We start from the raw sequence: 18451 nt of genomic DNA on the forward strand, positions 1-18451 counted from the left end.
GCTGGTCTTTATATTTTGCCCCTCATTTATGTCTTTTTTAATTTTTGCCCCTGCCGCCTGTTTAATGAAAGTTTTTTGACGAAATTACCCTTACCCCATTAAAACCCTTTATATTTCGTCAGTTGCCCTTTTCTTTTCTTTTTTTGCTTCTTCGTTCCTCCTCTGTATTGTGTCTGTCTTATCTGTTCTAAAATTTAGGTACGAATTTGGATCTTTTGCTCGTTTCAATATTTGTTTTTTATGTTAAATTGTTGTTTGTTGAATTGATATCTTTGTCTTCGTCGCTTTTTATATTTAATTGATCCTTTTTTATTTAAAATTATAGTGTTTTGTTACAGTGTCTGTATGATTTTTTGAAATTTAGTTTCGTTCCCCATGTATATATTTTGGTTTTTTTAATGTCGTATTATGAATGTCGTAATATGTTTTAGTTGATTTTGATATGCGTTTTGGTTTTCTCTTTGTTGAATCTTTGAAGTTTTGCCTGTGAACAGCTGTTTTATGTTGTTGCTGTTGTTTTTGTTTAATAATCTGTTGTGAAGAATGTGTTTGTCTGAGGCAACATATGCCGGGTCCGGCAGAGTTCTTGGTTTTTGAAATTGAAATTATGCCGGTTCCGGCATAAAGTTATGCCTGTTCCGGCATAACTTCATGAATTAAGTTAATTTATGTGTGTCTTGGTTTTTTGGTGTTGTCTTGTTAATAATTTTGGTTTTTATGCAATCTTATGTGTTTTTGGTGTTGTTTTGGTAATAATGTTGGCTTTTTATGCAATCTTATGTGTTTTGGTTCTTTCTTCTATTATGCAGGTATTTGTGTACCAGTCTAGGGGCTGATTTTTTATTATGGTATATGTTAATTATTTTCATTCTCATTTTTGGTTTATTCTTATGTAAACTCTTGGTTTCTGTTGACATTAAGTTTTCTTTTATAGGAGGAACATCCCTTGGTTAAGTTTGAACACTGGGTTGAAGGAGGTGGCATGTGGAGTGGTGATTTTCATTTTCGGAGTTTGATTTTGTCCTTTTTGAGTGTCTCTCAATTGGACTTGTTGAAAAAGGGTGTGTTTGGACAGTTTATGGATTTGGTTGATGTCCGCCTGAGTGATAGTATTTTTCATTGCTTGATCTTATCGCAACTTTCATCTAGTAATGATAGTGTGTTAAAGTTTAAGATATTTGATCGTGTGTGTGTATTTGATTCCGAGTCTTTCCGTCTTATTACGTGGTTGGATTCTTGTGTTGGCGATTTTAGTATTGTGTCTAGCAGACCAAATAGATTGTTGAGACTTTATTTTCCAAATCAAGATAAAATAAGGTTGTGTGATCTCAAGAGTTTCTTACAGATCAAGTCAAGTAATCGTACTGGTGGTTTTTGGGAAAGATCTAGTGATCCTGTTAGACTTGCTGAGGTCTATATAATGTAGAGGGTTTTGTTGGGTCGTAACGAGAAATGTGTTGTTAAAGGTCATCTAATGAAGATAATTGATGATGACAGTCTTCGAGTGTCTTATCCTTGGGGTTCTCTTAGTTTTAATTGGTTGGTACGGTCGATTCGTGGTTGTGTGAAGACTTTCAAGAGCATGTCATCTACACGTTATATGATTAGTGGTTTCCCTTACGCTTTAAATGTGTGGCTATTGGAGGTTTTCCCTATCTTTCGAGGGTTTTCAAGTTTTCATGGTCTGAAGTCTCCTCGTATGTTGTCTTGGGGTCCTTCAAAGCAAGTTGATTATAAAGTTATTACTGATAATTTCTTCCATGCTGAAAAAGTATGTGTTTCCCTTTTGTTGATGCTTCTTTTTCTTGGTTCTTTTTCCCTCTTGTTATTTTTTGTGTTTTTGTCTAATTGATGTGTTTATATTGTGTTATAGAGATTCAAGAAATTTATTGTCCATGCTGTTGTTGTTGGTACGGAACAAGAGATGCTGGATTATCCAGTTGCACTTAAATTTCCTAATGATTCAGGCCCTTGTTCTTCCCGTGCGGTTTTGCCATCTGAAGTTACTTCTCAAATAGTTGATGCAAGTTGTACTTTGCCTTTTGTGTTTTTGGTTGTTTAACTGAATTCTGAGCTAGAGGCCTTGTGGCATAGTATTTTAATAGGAGATATTTTTGTAGTCTTTTCTATTTTGGTTATGGAAATTAAAGTTTATGCCCCTTGAGGCATACGTTTTTGTTTTGCAAACGTAGAATCTGCCCCTTCCGGCATACATTTCTCCTTTCATATTTCAGTTCTGCCCCTACCGGCATACTGTTCTCATTTTGAGACTAATTTTAGTAGGTAACACATTTTGCAGTCTTCTCTGTTTTGGTTTTGGAAATGAAAGTTTATGCCCCTTGAGGCATATTTTTTGGTTTTGCAAACTTAAAATCTGCCCCTTCCGGCATACATTTCTCCTTTCATATTTGAATTTTGCCCCTATCGGCAAACTGTTTTCATTTTCAGACTTCAGTTCTGCCGGTTCCGGCATACTTGTTCAACATTAATTTAGTGACATCAAAAGTAATGTGTTGTTTTATTGATCTGTTATACAGGTTGTTTTGTCTAGTGTGAAGAAGCAACTTGATGATGAACGATCTACAATTGTCAATCAAGTAAAGGTATGGCTTTTTATTTTTTTATTTTTGAGTTTGTTAATATGATATGTATACTTTGCATGCTGCATTCGTTGTTTTTGTTTATTCTCATTTTCTTTTCTTCTTTGTTTAATTTTTTTTTTCGTTGTTTTGTAGTCTTTGGATAGCCGTTTCTAAGAATTGGATAAAAATTTGTTGGTGCGATTAATGCTGTGGATAGCTTAGTTCGTGTACATGATGAAACAAAGTCATGTGTAGCAGCTTCTGAAAGTGCTAAAAGAACTTGTTTAGAAAGTAGACTTGACAGTTTGGAAAGTAAATTTGATTATGTGATGCATTGTGTTGAAAGTTTAGTTCGACTGCATAGCGAAAACAAATCTTGTAAAGCTTGTGCATCTAGTAAAAGACAGCCTGATTTGGGTTATTCAGTGAATGATGAGGTGAAGTTAGATGCACATCTTGGAAAAGATTTGCAGGAATGTATGGAGAATATGCTTTGTAAAGCAAGGTCTACAAAAAATGAGACGTCTCCTATGCTCGATATGCTATGTGATGCTGCTATTTCTTCATCAAGTCAACTGTCTGATAAAACTCAAACTCTTTCTCAGTTTGAAAAGGAATTTGTGAAAGAAAATGAAGACCGCGTTAAAGAAATTGCTGCAATTAATAAGGCTTTTCAATGCGGAGATTATGTGTTTTCTTCTAATGAAGCATCACAAAATGTAAATGAAGTAGCAACTACTGTTGAAGATAGTAGAAAACCGAGATGCGAAGATAGAAACAAAGAAGATGATGGTTATCCTAATTGGTATTTGCTTACACCAAGCAGTACTCCAGTTGAGAAACGGTTGAGTTCTGTTGTTGAAGATATATACTGTACTGCAGAAGAGTTAGGAAAGTGATTTGATTTTTTTGTTGTTATTTACGGCAAGTGTTATGTTATTGTGTTTCTCCCTTTTTCGAATGATGTATATGTAAATTGGTCTTTCATTTCTGTACATATAATGAAGTTTCACTTTTTCAAACTGTGCTCTATTGTAGTCTTCCTTAACCGGCATATTTTTGCCATTTTTGTGAACAGATGTTCTGCCCCTTTCGGCATACTTCTAAGATGGAAGTAACTGTTTTTCCTAAAAATAAAAAAGATAATTAAAAAGTGACTCTTGTTCCAAAACATCTCGAATAAGTACGACAGTTACTTCCAATTAATGTATTAATCGTTTTGTTTTAAAAAAAAAAAAATTGGAAAGAAAAACTGAAAAATTCTTTGAATTTTTGTCAATAGTTGCGACAGTTACTCCAATTTAAATTTGAGTAACTGTTTTTGGTTTTAATAAAAAAAACAAAACTGCAAAACTTGTCGTATCCTCATCCAATTGAAATCCAAAGAGCTTAATTTGCAAAAGTCAAGCCAAATAATCTTGCCGCCTCCGGCATAATTTTGCCCGTTGGGAACAGAAGTTCTGCCCCTTCCGGCATACTTCTAAATTCGTAGTAACAGTTTTTTTTCGCTAGAAATAAAAAAAGATAATGAAAAAGTGCCTCTTATTCCCAATATCTCTAATAGGTATTGGTACATTTACTTCCAATTGAAAATGTATTAATTCTTTTTTAAAAAAAAAAAAAAAAAGAAAAAAGAAAAAACTGCAAAACTCCCTGTATCCTCATTCAATTGAAATCCAATCGTTTCAACAGTTATTCCAATTTAAAATGGACTAATTTGAACTTCTATATAAAGCCACACAGTTATGCCTACAACGACAAACTTTTATTCCTAACACACTTACATTATGCCGCTTTCGGCATAAGTTTTGTCACGTGGTTAGCACGTGTACAGTTTTAATTTTTTTTTTGTTCCATATATATTTGCCCGCTCTTCCTGTAATTTACTTTTTATTTTCGTTTGTTCACTTTAAAGCTGAAGAAGGCAGTTGCTTTGTCACGTTTTCTATATCGTCTTTATCAGTTTTTCATTGATTTCTCTTAGTGGGGTTTCAATTTCATCTGTAAGTTATTAGTTACTATTTTATTACTTGTTGATAAGTTATTTCCTTCAATTTTTTGTGTCTGTATTTTATTTGAATAGAGTTTTCTGTTTTTTTTTTTCCTTTTACATTTTTGGTAATGCATTGTGGTAATGTATTTTTGTTGGTAATGTTTTTTATGTGTTTTTTTTTCCTTTTTTTCCTGATTGAATTTTATGTTTTGCTCATGTCAGTGTGCTAAATCATGAGACGACAATTTGGACAAGTTGCTGACTATTATATTTCTCCGGAAGAGTGGACAGACACACGCATCAGTGCTGTATGGCGAGGGGATGAAAAGTTTGTTAAATTTGTTGAGAAATTTCTTACAAAAGAATAGTTGGTAATTTTGAAGAATCGACCTTTTGGGAAATTTATGGAATTACATAATATAAAAATGTCGGGTATCTTGGTGAATTTTATGTTGTTGTCGGAAGTTCAGTGTTCTGAAACAAATGAAATGCATTTTAATATACAAGATAAACTTGTGACATTTACAGACCAATCATTTAAGAGAGTCACTGAGTTATCAATTACTGAACCTCCTAGATCTTTCTATGCTAAATATAACAAAAACAATGGCAGTCGTCTTTTGAGAAGATATTTTGGTGTTGAAGATGGTAAAAGGAATTTGGAAATGAGGGATTTGAAGAATGTGATGAGTACTGAAAATGTAGATTTTTGAAGATGACCTTGATGCGGTGATGCTAGCAGAGGTATACATTCTTGGTCGTGTTTTATTGGGCGGTAGAATTGATAAAAAGGTATTGTGGCAGCATATTGTATACATAGAGGACATTGAATTGTTTGAGCAGTTTAATTGGGGGTCTTTGTGTTTTACTGAACTCCTGAGCTGTTTCAAATCAATATATAAGCAAGGGATAAACAGACATAACATTGATTATGGTGTTGTTGGTTTTGTTTTTGGCTTTAGCATTTGGGTTTGGTCTAGGTTCAATGACTACCGCAGACAATATGTTGATATTATTGGCAATTGTCGTGAACCTCTGATGTTGTCGTATGTCAGTAATAAATCTCCACATTTCAATGATGTCAAGAAATTTCTTGTATCCGAAGAGTACATGAGAGGAAAGGTAATGGTGTTTATTGGCCTTTACTTTTCGTGTCAACTTTTAATGTGGTTTTCTTTTTCTGTTTTGATGTAATTATTATTTATTGTTGTATGGATTTTATTTCAATAGCGAGGTGAAGGGGTGGTTGACGAATCTCCGGACAATTCAAGTGGTGGTGGAAGTGAATCTAAAGATGCCAATATTGCTGGCAAATCCACTGAAAGCTCTTCTCTAGAGCGTCGCTTTGAGGTATTTCTCGTGGGTCCTCTCTGTTTTTCCTCTAAAAGTTTTGTTCTTTTTTTTTCTCTTGAGTTTAACACTTTGTTGTATTTGTTTATTTTAACAGTTCCTGGAAAATGTTTGTGATGTTAAATTGGATATGATTTTGAATAATCAACAGAAGGAGAAGGCCGAATGGATCAGCTGATTTCTGCTTTGCAAAAAGCAGGGTTAAATTTTGAATCCCAAACTGCTTCTGATGCTGAAAATGTTCGTCGACATGTTGATTCTCCTCGTCATGTTGAAAAGGGTAGGCGCAAGAGCACAAAATCTGTTCATAAAAGTGCTGCTGCTAAAAGGAAAACTAAACAAGCCATGTCTCGTAAAAATGTTGAGCAATCTTCCGTTGGGCAACGAAGAAGATCGGTGCAGTCTCATGTTGGGGAAGATATTGCTGATATTGAACAGGCATTTTGGGATGCTGAAACTGCCACCGGAGACGAGGGGGGCAACAGTGTTGATTTGTCTAATGTTGAGGCTGAAAGTAATCAAGAAATTCAGATGGAAGATGAGCAAGCCATTTCTAGTGAAAGAACCGTTGATGAGACAGAGTTGGGAGGCAAAATCCGGTTTTACAAGAGAAGAAAATTACGCAAAACGTTACAAGATGCAAATGCTTCTCTAAATGTGGCATTTGAAGATGTTTTTGGAGAAGGCCAAGAAAATGTGACATGTTCCATGGAGACAGATGTTGAACAAGTTGAATCTCTAAATGCAACCGAAAATGTTGAAGCTGAATTGCCTTCGGTAAATTTACATTTATACTTTGTTGTTTTCTAAACCTAAGTTGTCTGGCACACTTTTCTGGTAGTTGACACTTTGTATGCTCTTTTTTGTTTTCCTTATGCAAATGATAGTTTTGCCCCTCCTGGCATAATCCCCTTTTTTATTGCAAACTCATGTTCTGCCTACTCCGGCATACTACCTTTTTCGCAAAGTTATATTTCTGCCTACACTGGCATACGTTTACTTTTTGAAACTTAGCTCTTGCCCCTTCCAGCATACTTTCACATTTTATATGCAAACTCATGTTCTGCCTCCTTCGGCATACTCATCTCTATTGAAAAGTTATTTTCTACCCACTCCGGCATACTTTTACTTTTTGAAACTTAAATCTTGCCCCTTCTGGCATACTTTTCCCTTTTTCAAGCATAAGGTTTGCCCCTTCCGGCATATTTTTCAAAACTTGTTCATAAATTTCCCTTTTTGTGAACCTAACTTCTGCTTGTTTCGACATAATTTTCAATCTTTTACCACTTTCAGAATTTGTTAATTTTTTATTTTAATATTTTTGCTTCGATGATGGATGTTGTGTTTCTTAATTTGTTACTTTATGTTGGTTGTTGTAGAGGAACAATTTGCCGGTGAACAGTTTGGTGACGCCAATCGTGAAGAATCCAACGTATCTCCACCGAAAGGACATATGCCTGAAAATCTTGAGCAAATTCAAGATGACGCTGTGGTGGTTTCTGATCATCTCGAACGTGATTTATCTCCTTCCAGAGATGATAGGATAGAAGAGGGTGATACGTTGGTGTCGCCTCATCATGATGAATCCATTGTATCTCAAGCTGAAGGAAATGCAACTGGAAATGTTGAGGCTGAATTGCCTTTGGTAAATTTACATTTATACTTTGTTGTTTTTAACACTTTGTTTGCTCTTTTCTGTTTTTCTTATGCAAATGATAGTTTTGCCCCTCCTGGCATAATCAACCCTTTTATTGCAAACTCATTTTCTGTCTACTCCAGCATACTACCTTTTTTCGCAAAGTTATATTTCTGCCTACACTGGCATACTTTTAGTTTTTGAACTTAGCTCTTGCCGCTTCCGGCATACTTTCACATTTTATATGCAAACTCATGTTCTGCCTCCTCCGGCATACTCATTTTTTTTTTGGAAAGTTATTTTCTGCCCACTCCGGCATACGTTTACTTTTTGAAACTTAAATCTTGCCCCTTCCGGCATACTTTTCCCTTTTTCAAGCATAAGGTTTGCCCCTTCCGGCATATTTTTCGAAACTTGTTTATAAATTTTCCGTTTTGTGAACCTAATTTCTGCTTGTTTCGACATAATTTTCAATCTTTTAGCACTTGCAGAATTTGTTAATTTTTTATTTTAATATTTTTGCTTTGATGACGGATGTTGTGTTTCTTAATTTGTTACTTTATGTAGGTTATTGTGGAGGAACAATTGGGCGGTGAACAGTTTGGTGACGCCAATTACGAAGAATCCATTGTATCTCCACCAAAAGGAGATATGGCTCAAAATCTTGAGCAAATAACACTTGAAAATCTTGAGCATATAAGACGTGAAACACCTGAAGCTCAAGTTTCTAACGAGGGTGATGAACGCGCTGTTGTTCCTCATATTGGTGTTATGCCCGAGCCTATTAAAGCGGTTGAGCCATTGGGGAGAGAACCAGCCAATGCAGACCCGGTTCAAGTCAGTACTCCAAGGGAGTCCGCTGTTGTTGATGGAAAGGGTGAGAACTCTCAAGGAATGGAAGACAATTTTCGATATGTGTCCTTTGAAGATATTATATATGTCGCTTCTTCCGCTGTCAAAGAGAGTACTGTTAGTCAAACCCCTCCTATTGCTGAAGAAGAACCTATTGTGGAAGTGGCGGAAGTGCTATCTTCCTTAAAGACAAGGCGCTAGAGGAAAAGGAAAGTAGTGGGTGATACCCCGGCACCCGGATGGATGCTATATTCTGGACGAAACGATCTTCCTTTTGGGTCACGGAAGGACGAAAGTGACTGGGATGAACAGTACAGAAGGATGTGCCCATTCCATTACTTCAAAAGCAAACTTGTCGTGACCTTTTGGAAATTTTTTTATCAATCCTCGAAATCTTCCACCAAGTAGCTTTCGACCTACTGGGCAAGTTTTTAGTTATTGTGTGCTTTCTTGCATTTTTCTTCCTTATTTTGGGTTTATGTTTTTTTCTTTTCAGTCTTTTAAGTACAATCTCTGTATTTTTGCCTCTCCTGGCATAATCCCGCCTTTTATTCCAAACTCTTGTTCTGCCTACTCCGGCATACTACCTTTTTTCGCCAAGTTATATTTCTGCCTAAATCGGTGTACTTTTACTTTTTGAAACTTAGTTCTTGCTCCTTCCGACATACTTTCACATTTTATTGCAAACTCATGTTCTGCCTCCTCCGGCATACTCATCTCTTTTGGAAAGTTATTTTCTGCCCACTCCGGCATACTTTTACTTTTTGAAACCTAAATCTTGCCCGTTCTGGCATACTTTTCTCTTTTTCAAGCATAAGGTTTGCCTCTTCCGACAAACCTTATCCATAAAATTTCCTTTCTGTGAACCAAACTTCTGCTTGTATTTTTGTAATTTTTGTTCCCTTTTCTTTAATCAGGGCAAAAGACGAGGTAATGTATCCTGGAAAGTTGAACCAACTCAGTGAAGTTTATAAGTTGGGTGATGTTGAGCCAAAATATAGGATTTTTTTTGGAGTTGTACCATGATGTCTTTGCGCTTAATGATGAGGTTCGTGATTATCTTTTACTTTTTCTTTTCTTATTTTTCTATTAGTTATTGCTTCTTACTTCTTCTTTTTTTATTTATTGCTGAATCGCTATTTTTTTTTCCTTAACACAGCATATTGATGTGATGCTATATTATTTGAGGAAGAAAATGATGTATCATCCTCCAGCTGCCAATGCTGTTAAGTACACAACCGTAGATATGATGTTTGATCAGCTTGTGCAATTTGACATCAATAGATACTACGAAGACCCGGTTAATTACCACTGGTTTGCTGGCGGCAGTGATGATGCATTTTTGCTGAGTAATATTGTGTATGGGCAAAGAGGAAAATGTGGTATATCATGGGAGAATGTCGACAGGGTATTAATTCCTATTCGCCCAGGATATGATGATCCTAAAGCAATTTCTCACTATGTACTTGTTGTTTTCATAATTGATGAGCGTAAATTGGTAGTTTATAACTCACTCAATCATAATGATGATCGTTTGGTTCGCATTGTCGAGGCCTACTGTGGTATGATCCCTAAGTTGTTGATGGTCAATGATTTTTAATTATTCAGGCTATCATACAATAACTTCAGTAATCTGACATATACCTGGGCTACCTGTCCAAAGCAAGGATCGTACATTTCATTCTTATCTTTTTTAGCTTTTTCCATTCTTTTTTGTTGATTTTTATTTTTTTTTATTGTTTTTGCTTTTCTGTTGTTCTAAAACATCTCTCTTTTATGACTTTCAGAGATTATAATTGTGGTCGTTTTTTGATCAAGTTTGCTGATATGCTGATTAGTGGTCAAAATCCTACTGATTGGGATGGTTCTGATTTGAAGGACTACATGAAAGAGTGGTCAATCAATTTGGTTTGTCATGGGAAAGATAAGTTGAAAAAGGGTTATGACACGCCACCAGATACAGCTAAAAGTGATTATCATGAGCATAACGATATGGAGTGTGAGTATGAGATGAAAAAGAGAGCAAAGATCTATGAAGAAAGCAAAAAAATATTTGTTTTAGTTGAGCTAGATCTATGAAGAAAGGGAAAAAATAGTTTGTTTTAGTTATTTTTGCACTATGTAATTTTTTTTTCATGCGTCCTTGTGTTTTTTGTAAATGTTATGAGATTGTATAGTTTGTTTGTGTTATAAATTTCAACTTTAAGCCCCTTTGTAATTTGATGGTGTTCATTTTTAATCTCAACATCTCTGTTCATAAAAGTTGTTATTTTGTTGAAAATCCAAGTTATGCCCTTTCCATTACAACTTCATGGTTGTTATGTAATAGAATTTTGCTGGGGTCGGCATAGTTTCTCATTATGTAAATAGAAGTTCTGCCTATTCCGTCATAATTTAAGTTCAGAAAACTTGCCAAAACTAGCAATAAAGACAAACCCTTTAAAGTTATTGATCAGCCAAAATGCATTTATTGGGGATTATTTGTGACGGAAAGCTGTTATTTTGTTGAAAACCAAAGTTATGCCCTTTGCATCACAACTTTATGGTGGTTATGTAATTGGAGTTTGTCAGGGTCGGCATAGTTTGTCATTTTATGAACAAAAGTTCCACCCTTTCCGGCAGAAATTAAGTTCAAAGAACTTGCCGCAACCAGCAACAAAGACAAAACCTTTTAACTTTTTTCACCAGTCAGAACGCATTTTATTGGGATTAGTTGAGACCCCATAATTGTTATTTTAGTATGAATGAATTTTTATTTTTAGTCTATGTTGTTGTTGTTTTTTTTTTTTCCAATCCAAAATTTGTATGAATGAAATTTTAGTATTAATGAATGAAATATTTTACTTAGTGTTAATTGTATTGTGCTGAATGTTTTATCCAATTTTCAAGCATTTTAAAATATTGTATAAATAACAAAGCACATAAGTATGCCCCTAACGGCATACTTATTTATTTTGTAAGCGGAAGACCTGCCGATTCCGGCATAAATGTAAAACTTGAAAACATCAGATAGAAACAATATTGTTATGTCCCAAGGCATACATCTATTAAACTTACCAGGATGTAGTCTTTGAGATACCAATTTTGTTTTTCCGGCAAAAACTGTTATACCTGCCACAGGAGGCATAAATTATAAAACTGGCTAATTAAAGTTGATGATTTTTCTTTCTTTTTCCTCAATGTTTTATGGTAGAGAATTGTAGATTTCATGTAGGGACATTTATCTGTTGCTATTATATAGTCTTTTATTATCAGCAACAAGAAGATAACAACTTAATAAAAGAAAGAATGGACAGAAGAATAAATGTGTGATAAGATGCTTGAAGTCTCAATCTTAGTAATACCAAAGTTTTGCCATTTCTTTCAGGCAGAGTGTGCATTATGCGTCAAGAATCATAAGATAAATTCATATAAACCATGTATAAGAGTGTGATGTTAGGATGACAATTTCCTCTTCCTGTATCTTCTTGAATATGGATTGAGAGCTGGACTGTGGTTACAGTTTTCCCTAGTGTGTCCAAAGAATTTACATCTACCACATCTGTATGTGTACTTTATCAATTCTCTTCTTGGGCGATATCTTTTTGTTTGTTTTCTTCCAGGTCTTATTTTAACATCAGGCGGCGTTATTTTAATATCCATAATGTTTTGTGGAATAATCCATGAGTCTTGATTTCCAACTGATAGTATTTCACCTTTGTATGTCTCTTGGCAGGCTTGTTTCTTGAACCAGTCCGCACAGTATGTAGATTTTGGCAAACTTCTTTTGTCTATAATTGTCATGGCATGTGTGCACGCTAACTCGTCAGTTTGGAACTCCAAGCACTCACAAGTCATATTCTTCAGGTCTACATTGTATTGATATCTTTCATCTTTCACAACAAATTTGACGGGAGTTATGTTTTCTACCTGTGGAAATTGACAATATAAATGAGTGATATTTTTTGTGGAAATTTTTAGATTATATGAGAGTTATGCCCTTTCCGGCATACTTCATGTACACTGAAAATAAGAGTCTGCCCCTTCCGGCAGAACTAAGTATAAAATAGGGTCATAGTTATTCCTTTGTCCAGCATAACTTTTGTGTTTGGTTAATTTTAAACTATACATTGCTCATAAAACTAAGATTGAAGTGTGTGTTGGTAAAATCTACTTACTTTCATTGTGAGCATAAAAACAGTGTCATAGTTATGCCCTTACCGACATAATTCCATGCTAGTTAAAATAAGAGTCTGCCCTTTCCGGCAGAACGAAGTATAAAAATAGGGTCATAGTTCTTTCTTTATCCAGCATAACTTTTGTGTTTGGTTAAAATTAAACTATGCATTGCTCACGAAACTAATATTGAAGTGTGTGTTGGCAAAATGTACTTACTTTCATTGTGAAGCTTCTACTTATCTTTTCAAGCAGAATCTTTTCAGCCCAATATGTCAGGTCATGGGACGGTCCTGTTGCGTCCAATTTTCTCTGGTAAAACCAATTTTGCAACTTGTTCTGGATGTAATCAATACATGCCATTATTGGCAACTCCCTTGCTTTCCTCAATAGAGAATTCATTGTCTCGACATTGTTTATTGTGAGCATGTTGTAATGCCTGTTGGTGTGGAATAAACGTGCCCATCTTTCCGGTGGTTTTTCTTCTATGTATTCTGCAGCTTTTGGGTCGATTTGTTGTATCTGTGACATATAGGTACGAAACTCTGCCTGTTTGTAGGTAGTTGCTGCATTGTAGAACAGTGATAGGATCGCTTCGGATGGAAAATATTTCTGCAAGTTCTTCTCCATGTGGTAGATGCATATTCCATGCTAGGTATCTGGATACAGTTCTTTGATTGCAGTTGCAATTGATGAGTGGCGATCGAAAAGAATTGATAGGTCTTTGCGCGTGCCAAACACCTTTTTCACGTGTCTGAAGAACCACCTGTAGGATTCATTATTCTCAAAGTCTGCAATACCAAATGCGAGAGGAAATATGCTGTTGTTTCCATCTTTTGCTACTGCTATCATGAGCACACCGCGGTATTTTGATTTCAAGAAAGTTGCATCCACCATCATTACCGGTCTGCAGTGTTTCCAACCCTCAATTGATGCTCCATAGGCGAAAAAAGCATACTTAAACTTATTGTCTGCGGTCCATTTGATGTTAGCAACTGTTCTAGGATTTCTTAATTTCATCATGTGAAGATATTGCGGTAGAAGTGTATAGTTATTTTCTGGGCTTCCTCTTATGACATTATAAGCGTGTTGGAGGGAACGCCATGCTTTGTGGTAACCAATATGCAAGCCATATCTGCTTCTCATTTCTTCAATGACAAATTTGGGTGTTATCTCTTGTAGTGTATGGCGTACTAGGTCTGTAATGTATTCCGCTATGACTTTTAAAGTTGCATTCCTCATGTCAGAGGTGATGAAATTTATTGAACAACTATGTCTCTTTTCAAAAAGTTCTGATCCTCTGAATCTTGAACCGTGGAAACGCCAAATGTAGGTTGAGTCAACACATCTGATGTAATACCGTTGCGTGCATGACTTTTGTACCTTGTACTGTTGATGACGAGTAATTGCAATGTTATTCATGCACTTTTTCATGGTATCTTTGTCTTTGAATAAAATGCCAACTTCTATTTGATCAATAGATGCACTAGGTGTCAAAATTTGTGTATCATTTTGTATCCTCTTCCTCTTTAGTGTATTTGTTTTGTTGCATGGCTGTGTTTCTGTCTCTTCAACTGTCATGCTCGGAGTAAGTGATACAACATTCATTGAAGTTGAATGCTGAGAAAGGTCATTGTTTACAACTTGCTCAATGTTTGGCGGTTGCCATTGTAGCTGCTGAGGTGTCTGGTTAGGAGTTACTATCTCGCTTTGCTCATGTGGAATCCCAAGGTTGTGTCCAATAGGGCTGTGTTGTTCGTCATCCAATCCAACTTTAGACATGTCTTTTTCATAAGCAATGCAGAGTTGTCTGTCAATTTCCTCTATGGTTTGTCCTTCTGTCATTAGGATAGATTCATTATGATGTTCTTGTAATGGGTTGTTCTCCGCATCAGCTGAATTGAACTCTAATATGAAACGGGAATTTCTGAAGTTGTCATTGTTGTTGAGCAGGTACAAGCAAGTGTGAAGATCAATGTCGTTTGTTACACACATCCCTTTGGATGTTTTCTCACTGGTGTCAAACCATATGTTGGCCTCTTTTTGCTGAGTATCTTGTGTATGCCCCACAAATATCTGTTGAGTGAATTGTTAAAAATTTACACCATCATTGACAAGTATTAGCTTGGTTTCATGATTAACATAATTGTAGGCGGCGTCCCATTTGCCGTTGAAGGCTACGTAGATGCATCTTGGTGTCATTTTTTTTTTGTTAAACTTCCTGCATAAAGAGCGATTCACTTGAGAAAAAACCAAACTGACATGTATTTAAGTTGTTAGTTTTGAAAATTTAAGTTCTGCCCTTCCCAACAGGCTTTGTATGTATAGTCATGAAGTATGTCTGAAACGGCATACTCTACCATTTTATAAACAGAAGTTCTGCCGCTACCAGCATTCTTCAAAAACGGAGTAACTGTTTCTGCAATAGTTATTCCAATGAAATTGCAACAGTTATTTTCATGAAACTGAAAAACCTCCTCTGTCTTTATCCAATTTAAATCAAGTCCATGCAACAGTTATTCCAATTTAAAATGGACTAATTTATACTTCTATATAAACCAACACAACTTTTGGAAGGGAAAAAAAAACACTTTACTTCTGAAAACCAGATATAATCACATACAAAATGAACCAAAATCAACATATTGTACATGCTAATGGTGGCCACGGGCAAGCACATGAACATGCCCGTCTTCATAACCAAATCCATCCTAATATTGCAAATTTGAAAATTACTCATGAAATTGCTGATATCAAAAGAGACATAGATTTTCTGAGGGATCTTTACGGTGCTCTAAGTAGAGAAAATGATGATCTGCGAAGAGAATTACGATTTGTAAGGCAGAGGTTATTCCAGCACACTGGCCAAGTTGACAATGGGGCAATTTGGAATGGGTACACATGAAATTAGAACTGATGATGGTAGTTTGGTACTTATGAAGTTAGGATTTTATGTTTTGTGGACATATATATATATATATATATATTTAAATGTATGTTAATGAAGTGTAAGTTTCTTTAGGTTTGTAGAATTTTACTTTAATGGCTTCTAAACAGAAGTATTGCCTTCTACGGCATACTTGTTCAGAAGTTTGTTCAGAACTTTACCTGTAACGACATACTCTACTACTTTGTAAATTATACTTTTGCCTTCTCCGACATAAGTACTTTTTGTTTTGCTTAACTTAATGCAGTAACTATTTTTTGTTAAAAAAAAATGAAAACCTTCTCTACCTTCATCCAATTTAAATCAAATGCCTGCAACAGTTATTCCAATTAGAGGATTGACGCAACTGGACTAATTTATACTTCTATATAAACCAGAAATTTTGCCTTCTCCGGCATACTTGTTATGAAATTGGTTCAGAACATTGCCGGTAACGGCATACTCTACTCTTTTGTAAATTGAACTTTTGCCTCCTCCGGCATAAGCACTTTTTGTTTTGCTGATGATAATGCAGTAACTGTTTTTGGTTAAAAAAATAAAAAAAAATGAAAACCTCCTCTACCTTCATCCAATTTAAATCAAATGCCTGCAACAGTTATTCCAATTAGAGGATTGACGCAACTGGACTAATTTATACTTCTATATAAACCAGAACTTTTGCCTTCTCCGGCATACTTGTTATGAAATTGGTTCAGAACATTGCCGGTAACGGCATACTCTACTCTTTTGTAAATTGAACTTTTGCCTCCTCCGGCATAAGCACTTTTTGTTTTACTGATGATAATGCAGTAACTGTTTTTGGTTAAAAAAATAAAAAAAATGAAAACCTCCTCTACCTTCATCCAATTTAAATCAAATGCCTGCAACAGTTATTCCAATTAGAGGATTGACGCAACTCGACTAATTTATACTTCTATATAAACTAGAACTTTTGCCTTCTCCGGCATACTTGTTATGAAATTGGTTCAGAACATTGCCGGTAACGGCGTACTCTACTCTTTCGTAAATTGAACGTTTGCCTCCTCCGGCATACTTGTTCTAAATTTGTACACAGTTTGCCTTAATTCAAGTTTAAATCGATAAGCATTGCCTGATTTAAATTGAATTTACTATAATTACAATTTCAAGTAAATAAGCATTGTATACTAATTTAATTAAGGTATAAAGTAATTAAAATTAGAACAAAGCATTAAATCCAATCAATTCTATTTTGCTGATTAATTTTATCATGCGCAATGTTCAATCTGAGTTGTATGTCATCTGTTTCTTAATAATCAGGTCATAGAAGATGATCTTTTTCAAATATTAACAATCTAAACTCAATAAAATCGTTAAATTGAGTTGAATTAAGAATTGTACCTTTTACTGATGTTGTAGCAGCAAAATCAATTGAGAAATCTGGCTTGAAACAACGATTTGAATAATGTGAAAAATTGGGAATGAAGTTGGGCTGGGTTAACGATATCAAAGAAGGGAAGAATTTGAGAATAACGATATTTGTGTTTTATATGTAACGGTTAGGGGTAGTAATGTCTTTTTATAATGTTGCTTTTGCTCGGAAGGGCAATAATTAAAGACCACCATTTTGAGGAGCAAAATCTAAAGACCAGCCCAAAAGAGGGGCATTCGCGCCAATTGCCGTGCAATGCACGAAGTCCAACATAATTAATTTGGTTACACAATTTAGTTAGTCTTTATGATTTTTATATTTTGCGAAGAATACTGTGATTCTCTTTAGTGAGTCTCTATATTTTTTTTTCTTTTCCTCTTATTTTCCCCCTTAATTTCTCAATTTTTGTTAAAATTTGTCTTATTTTGGTTATGTCCGCCTCTTTTTATATTTAGTCAGTTGATAATTCAAATATCCTATATTTCAAGTTTATAATCACAAGCTTCAAAGGATATTTTATTATATTATACACATTTTTAATTTAGAACCACAAGACTCAAAAGTCTATCTTTATTTTTTAAACTCCGTGTCTAGTCAAACGTAGACACTTAAATTGAGACAGAGGGAGTATATACTAAATTAAGGAAATGAAAGGATAATTGAGACACTGCAGACACGTGAAGACTTAAAAAGTAAACACACAAGAGGTAGTATTAATGTTAAACTTCTGAAATGTATACATGTTAGTCCTGGCTTAGAGTATAATTTCAGTTGTTTTATGCCTGTGCGATGCACGGGGCCCAACATGATTAATTTGATTACTCAATTTAGTTAGCCTTTATGGTTTGTATATTTTGCAAAGGATACTACGATTCTCCTTAGTGAGTCTCCATATCTCAATTGTTGTTAAAATTTGTCTTATTTTGGTTATGTCCGCCTCTTTTTGTATTTAGTAAGTTGACAATTCAAATATCCAACATGTCAAGTTTATAATCACAAGATTCAAAGGATATTTTATTATATTATACACATTTTTAATTTAGAACCACAAGATTCAAAAGTCTATCTTTATTTCTTAAACTTCGTGTCTAGTCAAACGTAGACACTTAAATTGAGACAAAGGGATTATATGCCAAATGAAAGGACAATTGAGACACTGCGGACATGTGGAGACTTAAAAAGTAAACACACAAGAGGGAGTGTTAATGTTAAACTTCTGAAAAGTACACATGTTAGTCCCATCTTAGAGTACAATTTCAGTTGCTTTTTGTACAACTTATTGTTGATGTGTTCGTCCACCTTGTGTGCTTGTTGTTAAATAACAAAAATTGTCTTATTTTGATTATGTCTGCCTCTTTTTATATATAGTAAGTTGACAATTCAAATGCATCCTACATGTGAAGTTTATAATCACAAGATTCAAAGGATATTTTATTATATTATACACATTTTTAATTTAGAACCACAAGATTTGAAAGTCTATCTTTATTTCTTAAACGACGTGTCTAGTTAAACGTAGCACTTAAATTGATATAGAGGGAGTATA

At 34.8% G+C, this 18451-nt stretch overlaps 1 protein-coding gene across 1 annotated transcript; it reads right to left on the minus strand.

Moving 5' to 3' along the window:
• Positions 1-11848: 11848 nt before the first annotated feature.
• On the minus strand, positions 11849-13198 carry LOC132612788 (uncharacterized). The gene is made up of 2 exons (XM_060326878.1): positions 12788-13198; positions 11849-12322 (listed from the first exon to the last, which is right to left on the minus strand). The coding sequence occupies exons 1-2, from the start codon at positions 13196-13198 to the stop codon at positions 11849-11851; spliced, it is 885 nt and encodes a 294-aa protein (XP_060182861.1).
• Positions 13199-18451: the final 5253 nt, after the last annotated feature.

The sequence above is a fragment of the Lycium barbarum genome, chromosome 10, assembly GCF_019175385.1.
Source record: "Lycium barbarum isolate Lr01 chromosome 10, ASM1917538v2, whole genome shotgun sequence".
NCBI lineage: Eukaryota > Viridiplantae > Streptophyta > Magnoliopsida > Solanales > Solanaceae > Lycium > Lycium barbarum.

Excerpts from the sequence above, each read along its gene's own strand:
- LOC132612788 (XM_060326878.1), bottom strand. The coding sequence starts at position 13,198 with ATGGAGAAGAACTTGCAGAAATATTTTCCATCCGAAGCGATCCTATCA. Across the intron at positions 12,323-12,787 it reads GTAGAAGCTTCACAATGAAA|GTAGAAAACATAACTCCCGT; the intron begins GTAAGTACATTT and ends CAATTTCCACAG.